This window comes from Borostomias antarcticus, assembly GCF_949987555.1.
Source record: "Borostomias antarcticus genome assembly, chromosome: 24".
NCBI classification, from domain to species: Eukaryota; Metazoa; Chordata; class Actinopteri; order Stomiiformes; family Stomiidae; genus Borostomias; species Borostomias antarcticus.
This window is the reverse complement of record NC_140257.1, coordinates 3,895,699-3,913,754: the sequence shown is the minus strand read 5'-3', so window position 1 is coordinate 3,913,754 and position 18,056 is coordinate 3,895,699. Positions and strand designations below refer to the sequence as shown.

The 18,056-nt window shown below is 43.6% G+C and overlaps 1 protein-coding gene across 1 annotated transcript; it reads right to left on the bottom strand.

The window, feature by feature from the left end:
• Positions 1-2,088: 2,088 nt before the first annotated feature.
• On the bottom strand, positions 2,089-4,391 carry LOC311325252 (E3 SUMO-protein ligase ZBED1-like; the record flags this gene model as incomplete). Its single annotated transcript, XM_084457920.1, has 4 exons — positions 2,089-2,577; positions 2,730-3,014; positions 3,101-3,204; positions 3,923-4,391. 4 exons carry the CDS (start codon positions 4,389-4,391, stop codon positions 2,089-2,091), a joined length of 1,347 nt encoding a protein of 448 aa, XP_084314046.1.
• Positions 4,392-18,056: the final 13,665 nt, after the last annotated feature.

Genomic DNA, 18,056 nt, shown 5'->3' with positions numbered 1-18,056 from the left:
AGTTGAGGTCGGCAGTGTCCCTTCCTTGCTGAATACAGCTTGGATGGTCCCCCGCTTTCCCTTCCTGAGGTGTCTGATGGTCTTCCAGAAACACTTTGGTGCTGACCGAAAGTCCTTCTCCATGGTTTCTCCGAACTCCTCCCACACCCGCTGCTTTGCCTTGGTCACGGCCGAATCCGCAGCCCTCCGGGCCAGCCGATACCCTGCAACTGCTTCTGGAGTCCCCCGGGCTAACATATCCCGGAAGGCCTCCTTCTTCAGTCGGACGGCTTCCCTGACCACCGCTGTCCACCACGGTGTCCTAGGGTTACCGCCCCTTGAGGTACCTATGGCATTCAGGCCGCAGCTCCCAGCCGCAGCTTCAGCAATGGAGGCTTTGAACACCCAGTTCACCCTCACTACATGCTTGGGTTTTCCAGGTCTTTCCAGAGGTTTCCCCCGCCATCGAAACCAGCTCACCACCAGATGTGATCAGTGGACAGCTCTGCCCCTCTCTTTACCCAAGTGTCCACAACACATGGCCTCAGATCGGCTGATACAATAACAAAATCTATCATCGTTCTTCGGCCTAAGGTGTTCTAATGCCAGGTGTACTTGTGGGCATCCTTGTGTTCGAACATGGTGTTTGTTATGGACAAACTGTGACTTGCACAGAAGTCCAACAACAAAACACCACTCGGGTTCAGATCGTGGTGGCCATTCCTCCCAATCACACCCCTCAAAGTTTGTCCATCATTGCCCACGTGTGCATTCAAGTCCCCCAATAGGACAGTGGAGTCCCCTGCAGGAGCCCCAAATAGGACTCCACTCAGGGTCTGCAGGAAGGCTGAGTACTCTGAACTGCTGTTCGGTGCATAAGCACAAACCACAGTCAGAGTCCCCCCCCCCCCCCCCCCCACAGTCCTAAGGCACAGGGAGGCGACCCTCTCGTCCACTGGGGTGAACTCCAGCACAGAGGCGCTCAGCTGGGGGCTAGCTAGTATAGCCACACCTGCCTTACGCCTCATACCGTGAGCAACTCTGGAGAAGAACAGGGTCCAAACCCTCCATCCAGGAGTTTGGTTCCGGTGCCGGTGCTGTGCGTGGAGGTTAGCCCCACCAGGTGTAATTGGTATCGCTCCACTTCCCTCACAAGCTCCGGCTCCTTCCCCCCCAGCAAGGTCACGTTCACTGTCCCCAGTGCTAGCCTCTGCCGCTCGGGTCCGGTCCGTCGGTGCCCACCGCTTTCACTGCCACCTAGTTGACAGCGCACCTGACCCCGACAATTTCTACCATGGGTGGTGGGTCCACGGGACGGAGGAGATGGTGTTTCCATGTAGCTCTTTCGGGATGGGCCTGGCGGTCTCCGTGGTAAGCCCAGCCACCTAGCGTTCGCAGGCGGGCCCTCCTTCTGGGCCATCCGTCTGGGCCTGGCTCCAGACTAGGGCTGGGCGATATGGCCCAAAATGTTATCACAATATGCTTTTCCACATTGATCGATATCGATAATTATCACGATATACATTAAATAATACAAGAGTATTTTAAGAGTATTTTCCTTAGATACCTTAAATGAACCAGAAGGCTAATTATGGTTTGTAATACAATTATTTATTATGAGAATCAATAAATTAAATTAAATACACACAAAAACAACATTTTAGAGACCTTTTCGGTCTGTCTTTGTTCTACATTCTTGTGTTGCTATCTTTACAGAAATAGAAATAAATAATTGGGTAAGAAAACATAAAAGCATCTTGAACAACATATTTCAATAAACCTGGGAACACTAGATTATTATAGAAAGTATAGTTCAAACATGCTGCAGCTGCAACAATTACTTTAACCCCCAAATTTTCAAACAGGGCGTGTGTGACTGTGTCTGTTTGTGGGAGTGTGTGTGCGTATGTGACTGTGATTGTGGGAGCGAAAGAGAGAGAGAGACAGAGAGAGTGTGTGTGACTGTCTGTTTGTGGGAGTGTGTGTGCGTGTGTGACTGTGATTGTGGGAGCGAAAGAGAGAGAGAGACAGAGAGAGAGACGGAGACAGAGAGAAAAAGAGAGTGTTTGAGAGAACAGCTAGCAGCCATCCAGTCTCCCCACATCTTCTTTACTGTAGATTTCTTGCAAGAAAGACTAGTCTGTGAACCGTCTCAGGCTTTAGAGCGGCTCGATGGCAGGACACCATGTTGCCCCCTGTACTAAAAGCACGCTCTGAGGGGCAACTGGTGGCAGGTATACAAAGGTAGCGCTTTGCCAGGCTGCTCACTCTGGGAAAGGATGTGCTGTGCATCTTCCACCATGCCAGAGGATTGGTCTCACTCTCTGCATCAGGAGCTTGCAGGTACCTGTTCAGTTCAGCTTCAATAGCCTCCTGTTCTGTAAGACCTGATGTAGTGCTGGTGAAGAACTTTTTGAAAAAGCTACCCAATGTTGTCTTCTTCCTCTTGGCTGGTGTCAGGTCAGCTGGTGTAGATGTTGTCGGTGCTGCAGCAGCAGCTCCTCCCTCAACTCCAGCTTCTGTGGCTGCCTCTGCCGCTCTTCCCTCCTCCAACATCTCGGTCATGGCTCTGGCCTTCATGGCGACCACCTTCTCCTCCTTTAAAAGGTGTATACGTATATAAGACAAGTGTATAAGTTAATTGTTACATACTTCATAATTCAAGTACAATTTGCTGTGAAATGTTATAGCTCACAAAAATATAGCTGAGAAAAAATACCAAATATGTAAAAACATTTATGTACACCCACCTTGATGTACTGGGTCTTGAACCGTGGATCTACCAGCGATGCCATATCCAGCAGGTCATCAGTGATTGTGTCGTCATAGTACTTATTTAAATAACCTATGACCTCTGCCTTGATTTCCTTGGTGAGATCACTGTCACCATCTTCAGGCTTTAACACCTGCTCATTGAAAAGGTGCAGGACTGGTTTGAGGTAAGATATGCTGACATATTCTTCCCCAGAGAGGGCATCAGTGAACTCTAGCAATGGATTCACTGCCTTGTGGAAAGACTCGAGGACCATGATATCCTGCCATGAGGGAACCAAATGCCTGCTTTTTTGTCAGCCGACAAGACCTGTACGATGGCCTTCTCTTGTTCTAGTACTCTTTCTACCATCTTCAGACGTGACCCCCATCTTGTAGGCGACTCCGTGACCATCTTGTGCTGGGGTAGTTTGAGCTCCTCTTGAGCTGCTGCCAGGTCTCTCCCACCTCTCTCTGAAGATGCATGGAAAGGCAATATAGACATTGTTAAACAAGACTCAGCAACAGTCACTGATTACATTAATAAATAAAACAGATATAACAACATGAGTACAAAGTGAGAGCCTTTGGGAGCCTGCTGCTACGTTTCTATTATTAATATTAAATCGATTGCACTGTATGAGCTGATGAGAAACAATCTTTAGTTTCATTGGATGTCCAATACTCAACATTGTAATGACAAAGAAATCTGAAGGTGCTGTGTTTGGCTAGTAGCCTACTACTATCCTTATCCAGGGCTGCACTAGAACCTCATGGGTGAGAAATGTGACAAAGCTCCAAAGTCATGCATACACAAAATCAAACAAATAACTTATTTTGAATTACAAACGGCCATTTTCATCTAAAGGTGACATTTACACCCGCTGCTTATCGTTTTAGTAACGTTATGCTGTCTGACTGTATAACGCGTTTGGTTTGTAAACAACGCACCTAGACTCGCTAGCTAGGCTAGCCCCCCTGGCTTGCTAGCTGGCTAACAGAATACATAATAAAACGTTTATTATAAAATGTCAGCTAGCAAGTCGAGGTTACATTTGTAGCAAGCCTGTGTATGGGCAGTTAATCGGACGCAAGACCCCGTTAGCTAGTGCTAGTTTAACTAACGTTAGCCCAGACAGCTGTAGCTAGCACTAACATTTATCCAAATGTTTGAGTAACGTTAATAGCTTACCAACGGCGAGATGGAGCCGGTGTCCAAAACACTGCAGTCGTAGCCAGTGGTTCAGTGAAGCAGCTTTCACGATATTTGCACCACTGTCGGTAGTAATGCACACCTGGTGGTCCTCGCTGAGTCCCCACGACTGGAGTGCCTCCTGAAGCCCCTGGGCAATGATCTCTGCAGTGTGGTCTTCGGGAAAATATGCCGTTTGAAGGCATCTGCTTTGGAGATCCCATTCCTCGTCTATATAGTGTATTGTGAGACTCATGTATGGTTCCGACGTGCGACTAGACCACATATCAGATGTGGTAGCGAAGTGTTTAATGTTCCTGAGCTCCTCTTCCAGTTTCCCCCTACACTCGGAGTAGAGCCGAGGGAGTGATGTCTGAGAAAAATATTTCCGCCCGGGCAGCACGTACTTCGCATCCATAACACAAACTAGTTTCTTGAAGCCCTGTTTTCCCACCGTGCTAATAGGCATCATGTCTTTGGCGATACAGTACGTTACTGCGCTGGTTATGTCTTTGTATCGCTTCGATGTCTTTTCATATGGTGTAACGGCGGAAAAAGCAGACTTAATTGTTGGCTGTTGTCGTTCTTTGGAAGTAGGCCTACTTGGGAGGCTGACACTTTCATGGTAGCGCAAACTCGAGGCTTCTGAGTGTTCGGTGGGATAGTACCTTTTTAGATGGTGGAACAGGTTTGTTGTGTTTCCAGTTTCGCTGAGTACTGTTCGCCGACAAAGTTTACACATAACGTTGACCTGTGCTTGGTCAGACTTAAGGTAGCCAAACCATTTCCACACAACCGAATTTGTTTGGCTTTTCCACAATCTCTTCCTCCCTAACGTTGTCATTCTCATTCATTTTTCACACACCCGAACGCGTGGTCGCCATCCGAATTGTTGAGTGGGAGGGGCTGCACTGGAAATATCTGGCTTCCCATTCCCATGCATTTGTTTCACTGCTGCTGTACAATTGGCTGCTGGTGAGTTTGTTAGCCAATAGGTAAACATCTTTATCGAAAACAAGCCTAACGTGTTTATCATCGTTATCGTGGAAGATTCTTATCGAATTAATCGTTTTATCGCCCAGCCCTACTCCAGACAAGGGCCTCTCTTCCTCTTTGGTCTTCCATCATGGTTTTTTTTCCTGTTACCCCAGGTAGGGTGGCTAGGGGGTACTACCACTTGCCCAAGGTGGACCCCCAGACTAGTGGAGGGAAGGAGCCGTCTTACTTCTCCATTCTAGTTCGCACTGAAACTAGCCACTGCCCATCTGCTCTTTTATTTCTGCTCAAGCAAAATAATATAAACCATGCAAAAATTTAAAAAAGGATGCTTAATCCCGCATCACCCAGCACTTTCCAATTAGTAATCAATTAATCACGAATTAACGTGTTAATCAATTAAGCATTAATCAAAAACAGCCAATTAAATAATACTAATTAGCAATTAAACTGTTAATTAAGTTAACCTTAGTTAAGTTAACCAATTAACTTCCAATAAAGCAGCCAGTGAATTATCAATTAATCAATTGACAATTAATATATCAATTAGTCAAAGCAATTAATCAATTATTATTATTATTATTATAGTCAATTATCATAATTAATCACCCATTAATAACACAACTGTCTAAGCAATCAAACAAAAATCAATAACACAGCAGCAAATAATTCACCCAGCAAACCGACCAAATAAAACACCACTAAAACAATTAAGAGACTATAATTAGCTAGGAAACAATAAATCAATGAAGACTAAATCAACCAAAAACAACCAACCAATACATTACATTACATAACATTACAGTCATTTAGCAGACGCTTTTATCCAAAGCGACTAACAATAATTGCATTTAACGTAGGAAGAGCCAATGTACTACTACTTGCCAGAACTCACAAGGGCATCTTCTTTCTAAAACAAGTGACTAAGAGCATAATCTAGTGCTGAAGGCAAAGTGCAAGAATCACAATCTAAAGTACAGTGCAATATAATATAATAAGTGCTTAGGTGGGAGGATTGTTGTAGTACTTCCTGAAGAGATGAGTTTTGAGCCTGCGACGAAAGATGGGCAGCGACTCTGCTGTCCTGACATCAGTGGGCAGCTCATTCCACCACTGCGGGGCCAGGACGGAGAAGAGCCGTGACCGTGTCGATCGACCGCAGGAGCCTCAGAGTGACGGGGCAACCAGTCGCCCTGAGGTAGCAGAGCGTAGTGGTCGGGAGGGGATGTAGGGTTTGACCATGGCCTGGAGGTAGGAGGGGGCTGTTCCTTTCATTGCCCTGTAGGTTAGCGCCAGAGTTTTAAACTGGATGCGAGCCGCTACAGGGAGCCAGTGTAGGGAACGGAGGAGGGAAGTTGTGTGGGAGAATTTGGGGTGGTTGAACACCAGGCGAGCAGCAGCTTTCTGGACAAGTTTCAGAGGTTTATTGGCTGACGCCGGTGCCCCCGCGAGGAGGGAGTTGCAGTAGTCCAGGCGGGAGATGACCAGGGCCTGGATGAGTACCTGCGCCGTTTCATTAGTGAGGAAAGGGCGAATCCTCCTGATGTTGTAGAGCATGAATCTGCAGGAACGTGTGACGGATACCTATATCAATTAAGTCAATAAGCAATTAACAATTAGGTCACCACACCAGTCCACACCAATTAAGTAACCAATCAGTCAACCTATTAACTGACCCAAAAACCAATCAAGCAATCTAATATAAACCAATCAATAACCGACCACCTAAGACAATTGCATCTCAATTATGATCCATTCAATAGCTCAGCAATATAGCAAACATTGTCACAATCATCACATAATAACATAGCATACAAAAAACAGCATAAAGCATAAAAACAGCATAAAGCATAAAACAACACAGCATAAAAATAACACAGCTCAGCTTGCAAAATGCCCTTAAATACGCTTAGATATGAGAGGAAGGAAACAAAGAGAAGAAGAGCATATGTGGGGGGTGTGTGTGTGTGTGTGTGTGTGTGTGTGTTTGTGTGTGTGTGTGTGTGTGTGTGTGTGTTTGTGTGTGTGTCTACTTTAATGTATAATCCAGGTCAAGGTCTAATCTTCCCTCAACCAGCATGCCTGCAATGTCAAATACAAACATGTGTCTGTGTATTCATGTGTATGAGCAGAAATAAAGAATAAAGATTAAGTAAAAAGGGAGAAACAGAGTATAACAATGGAGTCAGTCCAACCTGACCTGAACCTGAAGGGTCCGCCCCCTCCTGACACCGGAGTCCACTGGGACTCTCACTCTGCTGCTATACCGCCGCTCAGGTGCACAAAACAAAACAAACAACAAAGACAGTTCACTGTCCCATTAAAGCCAGCTTAAAGGACAATGCTTGTTTTTGACGACCTGGACCTTATTTACGACATATTATAAGACGTTTGACTCACCGAGATTCACTTTGGTGTAGTTCTGAGGCATGTAGAAGAAATTTAAAATCCAGCGTGAGCCAGTATATCCATGTAATGGCGGTGGTCGGGGCACTTAGAATGCAGTTTCTAAAAATCTATTTTCTGCCGCGAAACGGTTGTTTTCATCAATCTGTCTTGATGGCTAGTTCTCATCTCCGTTCTCATCTCCTTCTGCGTTTATTTTAGTGCCCATTGCTTCCCCCCTCCCAGCGATATCCGCAGCGCGCAGAAACAGACGTTGGGGTTCGCGCCCCAGCAACTCCGGACCCGCTGACCAATTCCTTGGCTGCTAGGCTGTCACGGAGGTGCCACGCCCTGTATTCCGCCCGCATACGGTGCATATGGAGCGGGAGTGAACTCTGTGATGCAGAGACGCAGAGAAAAGGTACCGGTTGAGCTTTTTTGAAAAAAAAGTAAAATAGAAAGAGACTAATGTGAGGTGTGTATATGCTTATTTAAAAAATAAAATAGAAAGAGACTAATGTGAGGTGTGTATATGCTTATTTAAAAAGTAAAATAGAAAGAGACTAATGTGAGGTGTGTATATGCTTATTTAAAAAAGTAAAATAGAAAGAGACTAATGTGAGGTGTGTATATGCTTATTTAAAAAAGTAAAATAGAAAGAGACTAATGTGAGGTGTGTATATGCTTATTTAAAAAAGTAAAATAGAAAGAGACTAATGTGAGGTGTGTATATGCTTATTTAAAAAAGTAAAATAGAAAGAGACTAATGTGAGGTGTGTATATGCTTAATTAAAAAGTAAAATAGAAAGAGACTAATGTGAGGTGTGTATATGCTTATTTAAAAAAGTAAAATAGAAAGAGACTAATGTGAGGTGTGTATATGCTTAGTAAAATAGAAAGAGACTAATGTAAGGTGTGTATATGCTTAGTAAAATAGAAAGAAACTAATGTCAGGTGTGTATATGCTTAGTAAAATAGAAAGAGACTAATGTGAGGTGTGTATATGCTTAGTAAAATAGAAAGAGACTAATGTGAGGTGTGTATATGCTTAGTAAAATAGAAAGAGACTAATGTGAGGTGTGTAAGTGCTTAGTAAAATAGAAAGAGACTAATGTCAGGTGTGTATATGCTTATTAAAATAGAAAGAGACTAATGTGAGGTGTGTATATGCTTATTAAAATAGAATGAGACTAATGTGAGGTGTGTATATGCTTATTAAAATAGAAAGAGACTAATGTGAGGTGTGTATATGCTTATATCAGATTGACAGTATAGGAGAACCAGAACAATAACAATAGCTTACATCACTCCTTTATACAACATAGCCTATTTTATGGTGGTCCTTCGGACCACACCCAAACACCAAACTTATATATATATACCGGTAGTACAATAAAGACAAGACACACAACAACTCTGTTACTTCTCACCAACACCAAATCAACACTTCAACAAATATCCTTATAATCAGTCTAGACCCACACACTCATATAGGAACTATTTCAACAATAGCCACTTGATGGCACCAACACACCACAAATGCACGCCAAATGTTGGACTTGCTCTCAGATAAAGCTACAGTACCTAGGCCCTATCTTTCTGTCCCTATCTAGACTCATTTGCAGCAAAACCCTTGTTCTATTTCAACAGGAAACATCTCACAACTCTTCTCAATAATACAAGTCTACAAAAATCTCACTGTCACCTCTTGATGACTACTCTAATCTCAGAATAGTTTAAGAATGACACAACTCAAAGTTCAACAAAAATCTCACTGTCACCTCTTGATGACTACTCTAATCTCAGAATAGTTTCAGAATGAGACAACTCAAAGTTCAACAAAAATCTCACTGTCACCTCTTGATGACTACTCTAATCTCAGAATAGTTTCAGAATGACACAACTCAAAGTTCAACAGATATTAAAGACGGACGGTGCATTATGCGCTATGGCAAACAACTACTTTACTACTAAATAATGGATCATCCATTATTCTTCTAACAACTACTTTGAAAGCATCATGCATTTCCTTCTGACACAAGTACAAAATAAACCCAACTATACGCTCTCAAAGTTAGGTGAGATACATCATGTATCATGCAGTATATTAGTAGTTTAATTTAGCAGATGTGAGATGACTCTTACTTCCAGAAATGTCAAATCAGTTCTTTAGGTCTGGTTGACTGAAGCCGGCCCACGGGGGTCCCGCGCTCACGAGGCCATTTTTGAGAGTGATAATAACGCTTACCTCTCTTTTGGCTGATCAGACCACTTGCCCCGCGCTCGCAGGCCCTTTTTCAATCTTTTGAACCAGACCCTGCTCGCAGCGCCAAAAATGTGGTGACCTTTGGTTTCTGGTCGTAAGGAAGAAGAATCAGATCCGTCGAAGCAAGTTTCAATACTTTATTGAATCTCTGGCATCAAAATCACACTGCGCAGTTGTGATGAGTTCACTCTCCAATTGTCTAGCATGAACTGAACTCAAACAGAGCATCATCTGATTATATGAAGAGGTGTTTTCCATTAATGATCTCATTCTCTGAGTTATGTTCCGTTCTCCATTCCCTTATCTAAAGTTGAGACAGTTAAACAGTTCAGTTAAACACATTCTGTTGTTCTGTATGGTTTTCGGTGGAGGTAAATGTTTGAGTTGCTGCACCCAACAGTATGTGGAAGGCACACGGAGTAGGCTTATTTTGAGCTGTGGAGGGCACCGATTCTGGCTGTGGGGCACACTTCAGTGCTAAATACTTTCATTGAAACTCAACACGCCAGCATGCGCACCAAGCTGCTGGGTGGAGGTTGACACCACATCGTTGTCTGTCCATTTGTCAGCTCTATCTACTTTGCCGGCTGCTGATACAAAGCTACAAGGGCACTGTTTGACTTCCTGGAGCACTTCTTTAAATGTTTTTGCACCCAATCTGACAATTTTGAGAGGCGCGTTGCATGGCCAAACGGTTATTGTGGACACGTCCATGCTGTCAGATCGCAGCCATTTGCATTCATCGCTGAGGTCTGGCTCTCTCTGGAGCAAGGGGCGCTCTACAAAAATGTAGACCACTCAGAAACCGCTTCAGAAACTTTTTTTCCGACAAGCTCATAAAATAAATTTGGGTCACACATAAATCGTCAGGGTTGGTTGGCCACCAGAAACCAGCATTTTTTGTTGTTAGGCCTGAGATAAAGCTTCCCCTTCCACAGCCTCGAACTGTGAACATGCATCGTGCTTTGTCCACATCTTCAACTCCTTGTTCTCCATTTACCCTGTATTAACACACAAAAAAAATTTAATTTATAACTGGGGGGGGGGGGGGGGGAGTACAATTATGTGTACACTATTCACAGAGTAATGTGTATATTATAGAGGATATGTGTATGCAAGCCCATACTCATCCGGGTCATTGAGGAAGAGCAATCAAGTACTGATTCACAGAACTCCTTTTCAGCCAATCATCTTTCACTGCCTCATGCTTCATAGAGATGTGCTGCCATAGACATTAGCTCAACTTTTCATCACACATGGAATATTCTTTCCATCATGGATGAGGCTGAACTGACAAACACAGTAATATCAGTTGTTTACCAAATATTATACCGATCTTTTGACTGATATGTGACGTTACACAAATTATAGCATGACTGTAGATCTGGTTAACATGGCACAGCTTGCATGCTGACAGATTTTGGGCACAGCCATGAGTCCAGTCAATAGATGATGCATGGCTAGATGATCTATCTTGTGTGCTTACAACCTTCTCTTTCTCTCACCCCTCCCTCTCCTGCCCCTCCTCTCTCTCTCTCTCTCTCTCTCTCTCTCTCTCCCTCTCTCACTGTCTCCCTCTCTCTCTCCCTCTCCTTCCCTATCACTCTTTGTCTCCCTCTCTCTCCCTCTCCTGGCCTATCTCTCTCTTCCTCTCTCACTCTGTCTCCCTCTCTCTCCATCTCTCACTATGTCTGCCTGTCTCTCTCCCTCTCTCACTCTCTCCCTCTCTCACTTTATTTCCCACACTCTCTCCCTCTTCCTCTCCCTCTCCTGCCCTCTCTCTCCATCTCTCACTGTGTCCCACTCTCTATGACTCTGTCTCCTTCTCTCTCTCCTGCCCTCTCCTTCACTATATCTACCTTTCACTGTCTCCCACTCTCTCTTTCACTGTCTCCCCCTCTCTCTATCTCTCTTTCTTTCTCTCTCTCACTCCAGCTGCGCACTTCATCAGTCCAGCCAATTTAGTTCAGATAAACAGAATTGCTTTCGATTCCTGTTAATATTTAAGCTGTTATCATGGCATTATGAAGTGAAGTACAGTGACTGATAACACACCACAATAAATGATCTGAATGATCAGTGTTCTATTGTTAATATGTACTCTGTGAGTCAGCTGCAGTGAAATGTACAGTAAACAGTAAAACACGTTTATAGCTCTACCTTCAGCATACTTCATCTGGGTGATGCCCAACAACAGTCAAGGAGCCATTTTGTACGGACAAAGCTGAGTACATTTTTCAGAAGTAGTCCCAACAAAATAAAGTGAGTATTTTGAAATCTTAAGAGTAAAGGTAGGAGGAGAGAGAGAGAGAAAGAGAGAGAGAGAGGGAGAGAGAGAGATGGGGGCAGAGTAAGTGTTTCTCTATTTTCACTGTAAATGAGCAAAACCTCAGTGTTTCACAAGTATAAATAACGGTTTGAAATGAAATGAGGGTTGTTCTTAAAGTGCGCTGTAGTTACTGTGAGTCGACTCCAAACACTGACATTATTACAGCACAATTTTTTTTTCATATGGCTATTCACCACACTGCCAGCACTAACTTACCTGACCATCTTTCCATCTTCCATGAGACTTTCACCCTCATGAGTAACCTTGTTGATCTCTGTGCTGTTTTAGGTCAAGTGAAGCACACTGCACCTGCAGATAGCATTAGTCAGACTCATCTCTTATAATCCAAACAAACACATGATTCACACACATCATCAAGGACCGACTGACACACAGAGACAGTATAAGGGTTTTTATACAGTATGGGGTGTTTAACCTGTATGTGTCTCTTTCCACAGCTCTGCTCTCAGCTGCAACGCTCAGCTCCTGTTTCCTGGTGGGTGGAGCAGGAGTGAGAGAGAAGGGGGAGGCACACCTGACCACACCTGAAAACTAAAGTCTAAATAGTTTCAGCTTTTGCTTCGACAGAAAATAATACCATCTCAAAGCGGAGAGGACAATACAGAGTAAGTAGGCTACTTTATTTCAGAATAACCTTTCAGAATATCAGTGGAAATAACAGTGAGAGATGTGAGTGGTTATTTAATATAGTTAGTGTTTAACCAGAGTTTTCAAATAGGGAGAGAATCAGCATTGTGTTCTTGGGGCTGATAGGTGTGGCGCAGCGGAAAATAACTCAAACGTTTCCACTCAGCAAGAGAGAAGGCTCTAGAGTTTACAGATTACCTGTTATCAAGCTCCCCATTAGCTTTGGGTTTAAATCTGCAATATAAATAGGCACTTTTGCCTTTGGCTCTCAGCTTCACTTTCGCCTTCCTACGTGAATGTTTGCAAACTATTTTAAACTTCACAGAAGCGGCTGCAAGTTAGAAACGCTCGTTGCCATCATGTCTGTTTATGTTTAATGCAAACAATTTTAAATGTTCTTCAAAAGCCGTTCAGATTTAAGCAGAACAGACACTTGTGAAATGTCCGGTGTATCAGGCTAACTTCCTTATGGCACTGAAGTTACCAGCAGCACTAAAAGGAGGATTTGCGAGGAAGTAGCCTAGTTAGTGATGGCGAAATGAGGCTTTCTGAAACACAGAGGCTTCGAGGCACATTGTGTAATAGATTCATTACTCAAGCCCTCATTAAATGCTGTATACACTACTGACACCTGCTGGCAAAGATAATTTAGAGCAGTCAATATAAATTACATGGAAACTGAGCCCTGTAACATTACTGATTGAACTGATTGAACTGATTTTGATTGACAACATGTCATTTTGTCAGTGAAGACATGTCTGAAGACATGTCTTAAGACATGTCGAATATTTATGTCTCAAGATGTCTTAAGATGTCACTATTGAAAGATGTCTTATGATGTCTTGGAATGTCTCAAGATGTTTCAAGATTTCACTTTTGCCTTGGTTTTTCCTCTTTTTATCACTTTTTCTTATTCTGAAAACCAATGCAATATTATTTTTGAGAATGAAAGTATACTGCACAGTATCGTTGCAGCTCTCCTCTCAGCTCCTGTTTCCAGGTGGGTGCATGGGAGCAGGAGTGAGAGAGAAGGGGGGTGTACTGTTGTGCCGAATAGACCAATTTGGAGTCGACGTCACAGTTGCATCACTGCAGTTGTGTGCACAGTGTGGTGGCAGGAAGTAGTGGAGGCAAACAAAACCTGAGGTAAACGGGTAGTGCTAGCTACGACGTGAAGAACGTGAAAGAAGGGAATAAAATAGTAGGCAACTGACCTGTACTCACTGTCGGGTCACTATCCATAGCCTAATATAAATCCAATCTGAGAACAACATTTTCTTATGCAAGTGGTGAGGAATTTGGTGACATGGCTTTTCTGGCTGTCTGTACCCCACCACTACGCCTAGGCTACCGACAGCTAGAAAAGCCATGTCATCAAATTGCCCCTTTACATAAGGAAATGTTGTTTTTGTTCATAGATTGGATTTATATTAAGATATGGATAGTCCCTATATTTTATTTGGTTCAATACAATTTTAAAACGCAACATTCCAGTGATGTATGTAGCCTACAAAAACCTTGTCTTCATCATTCATTTTCATATAGTGTATTGTAGGCCCACACTAAGGACCTAATTTGCGCAGGTAGAGTAGATGTGCGCTATACTGCAACTCTCCTTTTTAAAAGGTATCATTTTGCTCTAATTGAGCTAAAACTGTAACGGGATGAACGGAGGGCATCGCTAAGGGATTTACGATGGGTTCAGACCGAACTTGTGCTGAACAATAAACTACTTGTTAGTTAATAGTCTACTAGCCTACAAGAGTTATCAGCTAATCAGCCGTGCCCATTTCTATCCTTGTTTGTCTTCCATGTCCGGCGCACATTCCCTGCTCTTAAAATAATCTTGAATCCAATCTTGTAATCTCTGCACTGCTGTGCTAATATTATAGCCTGTTAATACTTTACTTTATTCTTTATTCAGTTTATTTTTTTACAGGGACAATGCACATTAATCAACAATTTTAGGAACATTTTAGAAAATGAGCCCTCATAGTAAATGTGCCCGTGTTAGCTGAGTAGCTAGTTTTCAACTGCTGTCCCTGGGAAAGATGTTAAGTGCCGGATAAAAACAGTAAGAAAGACATTTTAAAAAACAGATTAGGAAAAGATAAGACAGTAAAAAGACATTTCATGCACATTTAGAACATAGTAATTAACAGACAAGAAATGAAAATATAATACAAAATGCAGAGAGAATACAAGACAGATTACAACGACAAAAAGCAAGGACAGTACTAGACAGACAATGGCATACGAGCAGACAGACAGACAGACAGACGTAAAGGTACCACATGAACAGGCAGGCAAGCAGGCAGGCAAGGTCAGGAGGCTGTAGTGTGACCAGGGCTGTTATGATCACTTGCCTGATTATTTCTTAGCCATGTTTTGAGAGTGCGCTTGAATGATCTGTGTGTTTCAGTATTGCGGATGTGAATTGGTATGGAGTTCCAGGTCTCAGCAGCTCTCACTGAGAAGGCTGACTGGCTGAATGAGCTGTTCCTCAGTGGGACTATAAAATCACCCGCTACCACAGATCTGCTGTATCTGCTGCTCAGTGAAAACATCTGAGTGGTGGTGGGGCCAGACCACAGAGGATTTTAAAAACCAGACTGGCATCCGTTAGCTTTAGGATGTTGTCCCAGCTTAAAAGGGCATGCTTATCTAGGATATTGCAGTGGTGGTGACAGATAGGTTTTTTGTCCAGAACCTTCAGAGCCTGTTTGTAAACTGATTGTATGGGTGCTAGAGTTGTTTTGCAAGCCTGGGTCCAGCTGGAGAGAAAGAAAGTGAGATGGGACATGATTGCATGGAAGTACAATTTTGCAGCTTCGATGTTCAGACAGTTTCTAATGTACCTAGAAATTCGATAGATTGAATTTGACTGTTTGTGTAACCTTTTTAACCTGTTTTTTAAATGTAAGGTTGCAATCTAGGATGATTCCAAGGTATTTGCATTCTGTCACCACTTGGAGCCTCTCACCAGCAGCGAAGACATCTGGATCAGGTGTTTTGGATGCTCTTTTTGTGCGTGGCTGTAAGCCAGCGCACCAAAGATAGCAAATGTCTGGTTGTCACTCCCTCCCTCCTTCCCTCCCTCTCTCCCTTCCTCCGTCGGGTTGTTGACCCGCAGTTCTATGTTGCTACCACAAGAGGCAGTGTTTTTTTGTGCATGGCTGTAAGCCAGCGCACCTAGAATAGTGTTTGTCCGGTTATCACTCCCTCCCTCCCTCCGGACAATGTTGACCTGCATTTCTCTGTTGGCACCACAAGAGGCAGTAGTCCCAGCACACCAAAATAAAGGACAACAAAATCAACCTGCCGATCTCTACTGCACAAGTAGAGTAGCGGTGAAAGCATAGGACTCCCACCCAGGAGACGAGGGTTCAAGGCCCCAGTGGGGATGACTTTATGGGACTATACCCCAAACATCCACATGTTCATCCTTTCACTCCAACCTTTACCCCTTGCCTTATAGGTCAGATCCTGTCCCAACCCCAACCCTTATTCTAACCCCAACTCTTATTCTGACCCCAACCCACACTAGGCAGTCCCTCCAGAAAAACGCGGGCAAAAATCCTTGATTATGCAGGCAAAAATCCTTGATTATACAATGGAATATGCAGGGTTTTTATGTGATTTTATGCGTTGAAAAAGCGGGGATTTTCTGAAGTTGCGGGAAATTGCAAATATTGCAAGAATATGCGAAAAATGCAAGAACCTGTCCTGTATTTTCGTGCACACCCCACTCTAATGCATATAGCCTACACTACGTCTTCACATGCTTGGAATGATACGAGAAATAACAAAACCATGGCCGATGCGAGAGCGCCTAGACCAGGTAAGGTATAGACCGGCGTCATGATTGAAGGCAGCCTTAAAAGGCAGCCTTGGAACTTATAAACAACCCCCGATGTCTGGTCTCTGTGGTCGTTCAGGTCATTTGCTATTTCCAAGTTTATCAGACCAAACATTTTGCCCATGTCTATGATCTGATGTGTATTGATTTGATCTTAATATAATTGATGCAGCTGTGCTTTAGCCTACTCTTATTGGCTATTTATTTCCTTCGTTCATGATGAGAATAGCAGAGGACTTTGAACTTGATATATTAAACAGAAATTGGTGCAATCCACTAGAATGCAGGAAATTAGATGTCTGACACTCATAATGTCATGGGGGAGGACCCCCAGACCCCTGCTTGATTTGTGTTCCGTGAGCATGGGACTGCTGGCAAGGTGTCCCTTATCTTTCCCCATTGAAGGTGGCAACCCTACAAACGAGGTGAAAAACATTACAACCTGAAGCAGAAAAATGCGGAAAGTATGAAATCAAGCGAGCCCCGCATATTCCACGTTTCAGTTCAGTGATTATCGCGGTGAAAATGCGCTCTTTCTAAAATGATGTGACCCTTGCATAATCTGCGCCTTTTACCTGATAATGCAATGAATTATGCGATCGCATAATCGCGTTTTTCTGGAGGGACTGACTAGGGACTGGAAGAAGGACACCAAAACCAACCCGCCGATCTCCGCTGCACAAGTAGAGTAGTGGTGAGAGCACAGGACTCCCACCCGGGAGACGGGGGTTCAAGGCCCCGGCGGACCTTAATTTATCAGACATTATTTCCTGTCATTTCAATTCACAGCTAGTTCAGTGTTGGACTAGCTTCCGTTCGACCAGTCCTGAACAAAAACAAGCCAGGCTTGACCTGGCCTGGTTTCAAAGAACATACAGATGGTTTTCTTTGCATTCAGGTGGAGGCAGCAGTCAGTGAGCCATTGAACTACCTGTATCATGGTTGCATTGAGTTTGCTTGCTGCCTCTGCTTTGTTTTTAGCATGCACATAGATGACTGTGTCATCCGCATACATGTGGACTAGAGAACCAGAGCAGACAGAGGGCAGGCCATTTATGTACAGTACAGACTGAACAGGAGAGGGCCCAGGATCCATCCCTGTGGCACACCCACATTATGTTCCAGGGGGGTGATAGATCACCATTTATTCTGACACATTGTGTTCTACCCTCAAGATATGATCTCATCCAATTTAAAGCATGAGGTGAAAAATTAAACATGGACAGCTTAGTGATGAGCACATTGTGACTGGTGGTATCTACAGCCTTTTTCAGGTCTAAAAACACGGCTTCAATCACGCCCCCCTTGTCCATTTTCACTTTTACAGTCTCTAAAAAGAAGCAGTTTGTGGTTTCGGTGGAATGGTTGGCTCTGAACCCAAACTGCATAGGGTGAAGTGGATAGGGACTATTGTTGAGATGGGTGATTAGTTGCTCAGCTATACTCTTCTCAGCTATCTTTGAGACTATAGGGAGAATGCTAATGAGTCTGTAGTTGCTAACCTCATTTATATTCCCTGACTTAAAAAATGGTGTTAGCCTTTCTAACAGAGGCATTAACCACTTTGGTAATGGGCTCTGAGAGTGACTCCCTATGCTTCTTCAGGAAAGAGGAGTCCAGCCCAAACACATCCTTAGCTTTAGAGCTTTTG